An 11,672-nucleotide genomic window follows, 5' to 3' on the forward strand; every position below is an offset into this window, starting at 1 on the left:
TTATATGTCCCACACTTCGCAATACCACTAATGACGTGAAGATACGTCAGATTTTTTACTTTTAACTTTTATTTGTATTCACGTTGGTGTGGGATTTTTATCGTATTCTGGTATCGAGATGAAGGCATGAAACCTCTATCTATGGGCCATAGTAATGTTTGGTAAAAGTTGTTCCCGGTGCCGGTGGTAACGTCGAAAAGTTAACCGGAATATATTAAAAAAGAGAAAAGCTTAATTCGGAAAAATATTGCCCCACCATATCATTTTTATTTTAAGCAACCTATTTTTTAAATTTTATTTTGATATATAAGATATAAAATCTCAAACTTTGAATTACCTTGTTTACCTAATCATCTACAAATGCTAACTGAGATTAAGGGTCCGTTTATTTAAATGCTTACCCAGTAAGTGTTTAACGTTAGAACTCAACACTATAATTTATTTTATTGGGTAAGATTGTAGTATATCAAAACTTATCTTATACAACAATTTACCTCGTAAACGTTTACTCGGGTAAGAGTCGTCACCCTCACTTACCGGATAAGACTCTCCATCCTTATCATCGCTTTTACCGGATAAGATTCTTGGCCCTTGCCATGTTCATCCGGTGAGAAAAATTACCCGGTAAGTACTTATCGGTAAGTTTTATTGACTTGACATTATTTATTAATTTTTAAATGTCAAGTAAGAAAAAAAAAATATTCCATGTCATTATTTAAAACAATAATTTTTTTAATTAAGCAATTTTTTTATAAATTTGTGAAATTTGCAATAGTATTTTTTTTAAACCAAAAAAATCAAATTCACTTAGTTTTCTAAAAAGATGGTAAAATTGGTAATAAAGAGGATATAAATTGATTATCTATACTATATTATAAAATATTTGACATGAACTCTTAAAAATCATTTTTTATGCATGAAATACTGTTTATTAATGTATATTACTTAAAATTCAAAATTACAAGTAAATTGTATGTAAGTATAACTTATTAAAGATCCATATCTGAATTCGTGTAATTAACTGCAGATAAACATAATCAAATACATGATAAACATCTCATTTTAAATATAAAAAAATATAAATATAATTAAGATAATTATTATTTTTATGAAATGTTATATTATTAAATCAAAAATAAATTATTTCATTGTTAAACTCAAATTAAATTATAATAAAAATAAATTAAAGAAATTACATAAAAAATGAGAACTTTTAGATAGTTGATTTGATACTAATATTGATATATATATATATATATATATATATATTCAAAATTTTATTTTATTCAAAAATAAAATCATTATTGCTTTCTTAAAAACACATAAAATCGTATTATAACATCGACATAGACAAAAAATAAAATAAAACATTAAAATCGAGATGTATCTCGCTCCATTAGACAAGTATCCTTCTAGTTTTACAATAATACATTTGTTTTCTACTAAACAAGAAGACTGCCACCACCTCAATCTTAAAACATAGCTGCTGAAGCCCATTTGTATTTTTAATAACATTTTTATTAACAAATAAACATAAACAAAATTATTAAACATTTACGACCATTGGTAAAAATTCATAAACTAATAAACAAAATACAGACAATAATTAATTTTTTTTTACAAAAAAGCTCTAACATTGCTATCTTCTATGAGCAAAAAAAAAGGACAATAGCATGATGATATTTCAGATGTCATAACACCGTTATGAGTTATAACCAAAGATGTACCGATACATCCTTATTGCTCGATCAAAATTAAATGCCCTCGTCAATGCTAGATTAAATGCACCGATACATCCTTCTTCCATTTCTCTCGATTCCTCTTTCAAATAAGGAAAAAAAAACCTACGTTAATTACCTCATGACTTTTTGAATAGCAATTCGAGCAAATGTAATGAAAACATATAATAACTTACCACAATTGGTGGAATTGATCCAACCCCTTCCCTTTGAAGTAGTGCCTCTTGAAACCCTAGCTGAATTACTACCTCTAGGCCTACCAACCAGACTTCTTTGCTTAGATGGTGCATTTTTTTTCTGGTTTTTACAACCTCTTGAATTATGTCCAACCTCCCAACAATTTTTGCAAATCATTTGCCTCCTTTTTCTTCCTACCTCATCATGTCCAAAGTTATTGGTCCTACTTCTACTACCATCTTCACATGCATCCTTCCGTCTGGATATTGAAGGTCTACCGCGCATTCTTTTAAATTTTAGTGGCAAAGGTTTGACAAAATTTGTGGTCAGCCAAAGTTTGGCGCCATTCAATGGGTTGACCATATGGTTGTACGTGTTTATGAATCATGATTTCAAAAAAAAAAGGTGAGACACATACTTATTTGGGTCCCGGTTAATGAAATACATAGCCACGACTGCATGAGCACATGGAATTCCTGAGAGTTGCCAAATCCTACAAGTGTATGTCATTTTATCCGTGTCAACAACGTATCCGCCAAGCCCTTTTTTGCTTCAAAGAGAGTCTCACCATTCGGGATAACATGCCAAAACCTAAGCAAATATTGTAATGAACATATTAGGTAAATAATTTATCGCATTTGTAGGAACAAATTAATACAAAACATACCTCATTTGATCTTTGTTTATCTCTACTTTCTTTTGATTGTCGACAAATGTCACTATTCCATTTCTCTACTTTCTTAGCAGTCATCCTTTCAAATCTTTCCATGATGGTCAATCTTATATCTTCAAGCATTGTTATTATAGGCTTCCTTCTTGATGAAACAATTAATGAGATTGAGTGGAAACACTTACTAACTCCATTATCAACTGCATCACACGATTTATCAGTCTTGAAAAAGGCTCTTGACCATGTGTTCGGATCTCTTTCTATCAAATGATCACAAGCTTCATGACTAAAGTCTTTCACTTCTTGCATTATGCATCTAAATTCCTTAGGTGTACCCGCCTTTGATGCAGCCCAAAATAATGACCTGAATTGGATTCCAACAAACCTTTCCTAAATTTTGCATAAATATGCCTAGCATATTGTCGATGTTCAGCCAATGGAAAGACTTCTTTTACTAGTCCAATAAGTCCCTACAATTCGTGAGTAGATAACTAATTAGTAGATAACAAAATAATTAAAACAAGTAATAAAAGTAGGCTACCTTGTGTTGATCTGACATTAGTGTCACCCCCAATCCATTTGTCAATCCAATGTCTTGCATCAAATATTCCAAGAACCACTTCCAGTTATCTTTACATTTAACTTCAACTACAACCCATGCAAGTGGGTATATTTGATTATTTGCATCTTTGTCTACTGCACTTAATAATTCTTCTTTGCAATGGGTTTTCAGAAAACATCCGTCTAATCCAGTGAACTTTCTACAACCTGCTAACCATACATCATTCACACCTTTCAAACAAACGTAAAATATCTTAAACTAATTCTTCTCATCCAGTCCTACCTCCACACTCATTTTAACGGTTGACCCATAGTTGTTCTTTTTGATTTCTTCTCCATAGTCCTACAATCTTCCATAATAATCAACTCGGGCCTCTTCCCCCCCCCCCCCTCCAAAGCCTTTGCTTTAGCCCTGCTACATTGACTTATCTGAACTATGCACTTGTTTTTTTAAAATTGATTCTTTTAATTCAACTAACTTCATAGAAGGATTTTGTCAGTCTAATCTTCCTACCATACACCTTTGCAATCCAATTAAAGTTCACACGTGAACCTAGTTGGTAACTTCTTCCATATTTATGTCCATCGTGTAATAACTTCATTTGAAATGATCTTTCCTTTGACATCCAACTAGCCCACTACCTCCATGGACAACTATCTTCCGATTTTGGTCCACACACAGAAGTAACTTGTCCTTGCAATTCTTTTTGTACCTAAATTGATGTCAATGTGTCGGCTAATATAGATAATATATGTATTCAAAGAACATACATAACATACCTTATTTAAAGCCCATTTCAACGGCATAGTTAGTCAAGCATGTCTTTAGTTCGAAAGAAGAATCATATCTTTCTCCGAGGTAGGGCTTCATTATGTTCAAAGGAATATTGGGATCATGTATAGGAAACTCATTTGACTTCGTCTAGATAGCTTCATTTTCAAAATTTGCTGCTTCTTCCACAAATGCATCTCTATCATACCCCTCACATGTCTCGGCCAAAAAATCATCATGTTGGTAAGACTGTGTATACACATCCTCCTCTACTTCTAGACTCTTTTCTACGTCCACGGTCACGTTTTGATTACCATCTTAAATATCTTCCACACTTATGTTGTTCTCTTTACTATTAATGTTCATCATCTTCAATTGGACTTCCTTAATTTCATCATATTCGTCCGATAGATGATCTAAACTAGCTACATCATCTTGATCGACCTCGAAAAACCTATCATTGAACCAGTCTTCATTCAAGTCTATTGGATCTCCAAGGTCATCATCACTACTAACATCCACTTCCTCATGCTCCCTACCAGTGAAAAAAAAGTTCTAATGTATAAGCAAAAACGTAAACCATAATGAACGAAAGATTTTGAAGAAGCAAAAAGATAAACCATAATGAACGGAAGATTTTGAAGAAGCAAGAACATAAACCATAAACATCAAACAGAGCATCTACACTAGTGATACACATGAAGTTAATAAGTGTACACATTAATAAGATTTTGAAGAAGCAACAACATAAACCATAACAAACATAAAAATTACATCGAGAGCATTCTTCAATCTCCCAAACAGAGCCATCTCCACTAGTGGTACACATGAAATTAGTAAGTGTATACATTATAATCATCTCCACTAGTGCATATCTCCATAGGATGAAATTTAGAACGGTCAAATTTTAAACCATCATAATTAAATAACAGTGACCCAAAACTTAATAGACGAGTTGTTATGAACCCAAAACGTAAATCAAATGATGAGTGACTAAACTAACCTGGTACTCATTTGCAAACCGACAAAGCAGATTGTAATTCTCAAACCTCACGACCCTAAAAACTTAAAAAATGGATATTAAAAAACCCTAAAATTGATCGATGATGTAGAAGAGATTCACGATTTCACATACTAATGGGGATTAGGCGAAGATGATGAGTCTCTCGATAGGGATTCTGATTTGAATTTTGGAGTGGGCGGAAGAAAGCGATTAGGCAAAGTAGAAGAAAGGTTTTTAGTAATATTAACTTTATGATTTTCCATGTCATTTGTAAAACATATTCCATGTCATTATTATGTCCTCGTCATAATTTTTTTAATTACACATCATTATCAGTAAACCGGTTACCTGATGTCTAGGTAAACCATGTACTTTAAAGTTTGAGATTTTATATCTCAAGTACCAAACTAAACTTTTAAAGTACGTTACTAAAATATGAATCATATTAATGTATGATGTATTTTTGTGCAATTTGGCCTATTGGTTAATATATCAAATTATTAGAGATTTGTTTCAATTATATTTTGAACTATTATAATTGATTAGTTTTTCAAGATGTTATTTTGGTCATTTTACATTCTTATCAGCTAGTATCGCTAAACATGATTTATTTACCAGCTAGTTTATCAGCCATCAACTAGTTTGCCAAATATAGCTTTGGTCGATCCTCGTTATATGGGAATGAATTCCATTGTGTGGAAAATATAAAAAGGTTTGTAATTTGATTTATAAATAAAAATAAAATTAACATTTGCATCAAGTTTAACCAACACCCCGCCTCATGTCATCACCACCACCATCGGCAATGTTATCATTCCACCATCGCCACCCCACCTCACCCCACCCCTCCATCTCCACACCACTATTGTCATCGTCACAGTCATCACCCCCGACCTCCTAACACATGCAAAATCCAATTTTTTTGCTAGATTCTATTCCAGTTTTTGATAACAAAACGCATGACCAAAATCTTTCAAATTTCATTCTAATTCATTCAAACTAAAGTTCTTTAATTATAACTTTTACCGTATTTAATTAAACTTTACCATTAATCCGTCAGTAATTTAATCAAACTATTTTCTATTTTTTTAATTTGGAAAATCACTAACGGAATACATTTTATTTTTACTTAAAATAAATTTCATCAATTTTCTTTTTTAAATCTTTTTTAATTTTTTTTAATTTAAGAAACCATATACAGAATATATTTTATTTTTAATTAAAATAAATTTAATTAGTAATTTTTTAAATACTTTTTTATTTTCTTAATTTAAAAAATCATAAACATAATATTTTTATTTTTAATTAAAATAAATTTCATCAATAATCTTTTTTAATAATGTAAATATTTTTTTTGTAAATGTAAGTATTTTTTTAGTATATTTGTTTCATTTTATAGATGTGTGTAATTTCTTGGCTCAGAAAATGTTTATGACTTTACTCATTCAAAATATGAAAGTCCATTGTTTTTTTCCAGAGTTTTTTCATTATTTTATCACATTAACCAGTTTTATTGGTCATAAGAATGTATCCAACAGATTTAGAAAGTCTAAGGAGTTATTTAACAGGTTTTGAAATGTCCAAGAACTTATTTGTTACCTGGATGTTTTACCAGATATTCACTTGATTCTTAATTATTTTGACAATTAGATGCACATGCTCTTATATTTAGCAATCATTCCACCTACCATGATCCACTTTTACTTGTTTAAGGATTTGATATTTATAAGTAATATAACGTTAACTGATACGTCATTTTCTTGAATTGAGATGCATCATGTTGAATGAGATGCTTAATTGCACCCCCTGAAGTATCCTATATAAAAATAGTTAAAAAAAAAATATATAATACGTTGATCATTTTTAATCTTAAACTCATTCATAAATTATGTTTGATACGTGGATTGATTTCGTATACCTCGATGTATCTCATGCTAATATGCATTAAAAGATAAAGATCATTTATTATGCTTTCTTTCCGAAACTCGACCTATAAATATATTCTCTACTTATAAGTTTCTTTTTACACGGGTCACTATCGGAATCTATATTTTATATTCTCAATGTAAATATTGACATGATTTTACATAAAAGGTGCAAAGAACATAATGCAATTCAATATTTAGAATTTGAATCAAATCAAAACCATCAATTGTGGAAAAATGTTAGTAAAGCAGCAAGAACAGTAGAATTTACTTTGAATATTCAATTTCTTACAAACGCTTTTGGAAGTCATGGATTCAAGATGTGCTTTAATGATGGCCTTCACGTGGGACGGAGAAAATCCGAGCGAATATGGGCGCCGATCGACTCATGTATTGAATCCAATTTGAAAGTGAGCAACACCATCATCTGCACTTATTAAAGCCAATCTCAACTTTTCAAGTTGGATTGGGAGCATCATCAACGCTTATAAAAGCAAAGGTAAAAAGATACGAATGTTCCAATAAACAAATCAAAACCACCCTGTTGTGATGTTGGATCCATGGCTTGTCGATTATTGCACACAACCTGTTCGATGAAATACCTTATAAGAATTATTAATGCACATGACCAATTTATGAGGGACGTGATTGTATACACACATTCATGGGGTCATTTTTCTTTTAATAGTAAACGGTTCAAAGACCAGAAAGTAGGAATCTTGAAAGTGCTCCCCTATTTTCTTGAATTTTTGCTTTAGTTTCTTTTGAATATTGATGGTTTAAATGATGCATGGGACCAAATTGGTATCTAGTGAGATGGTTGTTGGATGGCAATGGGTTGTCCTGTGGCACTCAAAGATTACCTTTTATGGAGAAAGAACCCCACCAACAGAAAATAGTATTGAAGGAGACACATTTATCACTTTTTTGTCTATAATCAAGCATTGGTCTAAAAAAGGACCTAATTTCACTCTCGGTATCTTGCTTATTTATGCCATACTTTCTGGGTCTTATGGTATAAACTACCAGAGTTAGAATTAAACACAGGGCATGATTATGGTTATCGATAATAGTTTTTGATATTTTGAATTGGGAAGAGGAAGGACGTCCGTCCATGGCTCCTGCAGGGAAAGCTTTGGGATTCTACAATGAAGCCAATGACTGGTAAACTCTTTTACATTTTTTAACCCTCGCAAAATGTTATCCAAATTCACTTTCTGACTTACATATGAAGTTCAATTTGCACTTGAGAAACTAGTGGCATATTGTAGAATTCAGCAAGCTAGGTGTATATGGTGGATGGATCTATCAGCCAAACCAATCATGGGTTTCTTTTTTTGGCTCCAAAAAGTGAGGAGGGAGTTTGCAGAATATATGAATTAGATGTGTTTTGGATTGCCAGTTCTAACACTTGATAGAATTTTGGTTTTTCTGTGGCAGGTTCTGCAATGCAGGCATGCCAAGTGATATCACCATCGTTGTAGATGGAGTAAACTTTCACCTTCACAAGGTACCGTTTCTTCTAACCTGCAAGATTTATAACTATTGTTATATAAGATTATATGGCCGGCTAGATGAAGAATGGCTATTAGTGATAGCAATTTTTGGCATATACTAGATTTTGTTATTGTTATTATCATATTTTTTATCTGTTTTTTAATTGGCAAAATTCCTGAAAACCCTTTTTATTTACCACCAAGACATTTATGCACATTTTCTGATGAAAATTGGAACATGTTCGATGCTGCCATAACCAGAAATGAATATTAGTCTTTAAGTGCATATGTAAATGGCACAAATGCGAAACTATGGGAATTGAATGCATTAGTTTTCTATGCATATTATGTTTTGTTATTAATACCAGAATTTTCTAACTGCGTCCAGTTTCCTCTGCTATCAAGATGTGGGAAAATAGAAAAGTTGATCAAACAAACTCAAAATAATGATAAAGGGACCTGTACCATCTCCCTAGAGGAAATTCCTGGTGGTACCAACGCTTTTTTGGTCGCAGCTAAATTTTGTTATGGTGTTCCTGTGGAACTTACTCCTAGAAATACAGTTATGGTGTATTGTCTGGCTGACTATCTTGAAATGATCGAAGAGTATGGAGATGATAACTTATTCTCAAAGGTAGAAAGTTACTTCCATAAGGCTGTACTAAAAAACTGGAAGGATTGCATGGTTGTTCTTCGAAGTTGTGAGACCGTTGTAACAAGAGCCAATAATCTCCATATAATTAGTAAATGCTTGAATGCCATATCAACGATGGTTTGTACAGATCCCAGTTTGTTTGGATGGCCGATGATGATGTATGGTCGCTTACAGAGCCCCGGAGGTAGCATTTTGTGGAATGGCATCAATACTGGTGCAAGAATCAAAAGCTCGGAATCTGATTGGTGGTTTGAAGATGTGTCACATCTTAGTGTTGATCTGTTTCAGAGACTTATAAAAATAATGAAATCTAAAGGCATTCTACCAGAAAAATTAACAGGTGCCATAATGCCCAACTTCTCTAGGAAATGTTCAAGTTTTATGCCATTTTCTTCCCTCTGAGTTTCTCATATTATATTTTGCAGGAGCTATAATGTACTATTCTGGAAAATGTGTTCATGGTTTAGGAAGATGGCAAGGTGGGAGGATTACGAAAACTAGAACAAATGTGAGTTTTGGGATGAAAACTGATATAGTTGATCAAAGAATTCTACTGGAAAGTATAGTAGAATTGCTCCCAGAAACAAAGGGCAAGTCTGTGTGTCGTTTTCTGTTGGGACTTTTACGTGTTGCTTTGATATTGGGTGTTAGTGACAAATGTCGAGAATCACTTGAAAGGAGGATAGGAATTCAGTTGGAACATGCAACACTAGATGGTCTAATGATTCCCAGTTATTCTGATTCTGATACGTTATATAATACCGATTGTGTTGAAAGGATGATTAGCTGTTTCTTAACTTCTGAACTAATGGGTGGTATGCTATCTTCATCGTCATTTGATTTAAATACATCGCCATTAGCTATACCGTTAAGGAATGTTTCTAAGCTTGTAGATGGCTATATGGCGGAGATTGCATCAGATGTGAACTTGAAACCTGAAAAGCTGTATTCACTTGCAGAGGCTCTTCCGGGATCTTCAAGACCTCTGGATGATGGACTATACAGAGCTTTGGATATTTATTTCGAGGTTTATTTCTTGTACTCTCCCTCTATAAATAATAATCAGGGAAAAGTTCAAACGTATTATTCATGATGAATAATCATGAATATTATTCATTATGTATATAATGCATCTTCATCATGAATATCATGAATAAAGATGAATAGTTGGTTACCATGTTCTCAAAATATTTAGTGTTCTCATATGAACTTGCCCTTGTATAATTAAGGTTTGGAAAAGGCTTGATGAGTTTGTTAACCGTATGAATCTTGCAGGCTCATCCATGGTTGCCCGAGAAAGAAAAAGAACGTCTCTGCAACATCATCGACTGCCAGAAACTCTCAGTTGATGCTTGTGCTCATGCTACTCAAAACAAACGATTCCCACTTAGAGTCGTCCTCCAAGTGTTGTTTGTTGAGCAGATGCATATGAAAGCAGCTCTAGCAGCCATCGCTCCACAAGGTTCCACCGACACAGGCGCAGGTTCCAACATGGCTCTGATGCGTGAGAACCAGGTGCTAAGAGTTGGCATGGAAAGGATGATGGTTCGAGTAGGCGAACTTGAAGAAGAGTTCAATAAAATGAGGCAAGAAATGGTGAGAATGAGCCAAACTCATAGTTCTTTTGGTTCTCCACGGTTTCTTGCAAAAACACTTGGTGTGTGCAAACTCCTTGCCCGGGTCTCGGATGCTCATCGTGGTGTGGAAAGCAACGGATCCGCCACTCCAAGACCATCAACTGATCGACTGCGGACCTCTGACCACTCCGAACATCGTAAAAGCTCCTCTATATTTTCATGAAGAATGATCGATGCAGTTACCTAAAAGCGTATGGATCGAGGAGATTTCAAAAACCGAAGAATCTTTCCCGAAATGGTGGCGATTTAAGTTGTGCAAGTAGTTTTTTTTTTTTCCAGTTGTACGGGTATCAAGAAAATCCATCCCGAAAACATTTATGGATTTGGGATGGGTTTTCTTGATTCCTTTGAGATTTTTTTCACCAATCCAGTGGTGGTAACATCACAATGTAATGGCGTATTCATGTATACTTCATATTGAAGCATGCAAAAGTTGGGTTTTTTGGATTATCAAATCCATGTGTACAGTTACCATATATGAATGAGTTTTTCCCTTGTTTTGGCATGTACCAATTTTTCAGACGAAAAAATTACCAAATTTAGCACACATTTTATATATGAAATGCAATTATATATTTTAAAAAGAAAATACTTAATAATGAAATTGATCAAAATAACCGATATCTACAACCAAATTCACTTTTTAGTCATTCTTCAATCAAATTCTCATTTTAGCCGGATTTTATGCAAATGATATTTTTGTAAAACTATTTTCAGATTAAAGAAAAAAGGGAAAAAAAACTTAAAAGGATCCCCATTTACATAAAGTTTTTTTTTCTTTCTAAATTTTGAAAATTGATTTTACACAAATGCCAAAACTTTGGCTAAAATAAGAATTCGATATCAAAAATGGTTAAAAATGAATTTGGTAGAAAAGATTAGACTATTTTGATCAATTTCCCGATTTAACATCAACAACTAAAATCTAAATAAATATTTCAAGGAATGTTTTCACAAATATTATTCATTTTTAGTCGTCCAATAAAAACGACTTCAAATACAAATGGATAGATTTAAAAAACAATCTGATCTTAGAG

At 32.8% G+C, this 11,672-nt stretch overlaps 1 protein-coding gene across 1 annotated transcript; it reads left to right on the forward strand.

Moving 5' to 3' along the window:
• The first annotated feature begins 7,961 nt into the window (after positions 1 to 7,961).
• Positions 7,962 to 10,871, forward strand: LOC112502137 (BTB/POZ domain-containing protein At3g44820-like). Its single transcript, XM_025105965.1, has 5 exons — positions 7,962 to 8,011; positions 8,288 to 8,357; positions 8,732 to 9,338; positions 9,424 to 10,025; positions 10,274 to 10,871. The coding sequence occupies exons 1-5, from the start codon at positions 7,962 to 7,964 to the stop codon at positions 10,796 to 10,798; spliced, it is 1,854 nt and encodes a 617-aa protein (XP_024961733.1). The 3' UTR covers positions 10,799 to 10,871.
• Positions 10,872 to 11,672: the final 801 nt, after the last annotated feature.

The sequence above is a fragment of the Cynara cardunculus genome, assembly GCF_001531365.2.
Source record: "Cynara cardunculus var. scolymus isolate 2C chromosome LG 1, CcrdV1, whole genome shotgun sequence".
Classification (NCBI taxonomy): Eukaryota; Viridiplantae; Streptophyta; class Magnoliopsida; order Asterales; family Asteraceae; genus Cynara; species Cynara cardunculus.

What these genes read in the sequence shown, in the direction of transcription:
- LOC112502137 (XM_025105965.1), top strand. Translation starts at nt 7,962, where the DNA reads ATGGCTCCTGCAGGGAAAGCTTTGGGATTCTACAATGAAGCCAATGAC. An exon ending in TACAATGAAGCCAATGACTG is followed by an intron (nt 8,012 to 8,287) that starts GTAAACTCTTTT and finishes TTTCTGTGGCAG; the next exon opens with GTTCTGCAATGCAGGCATGC. An exon ending in TAAACTTTCACCTTCACAAG is followed by an intron (nt 8,358 to 8,731) that starts GTACCGTTTCTT and finishes AACTGCGTCCAG; the next exon opens with TTTCCTCTGCTATCAAGATG.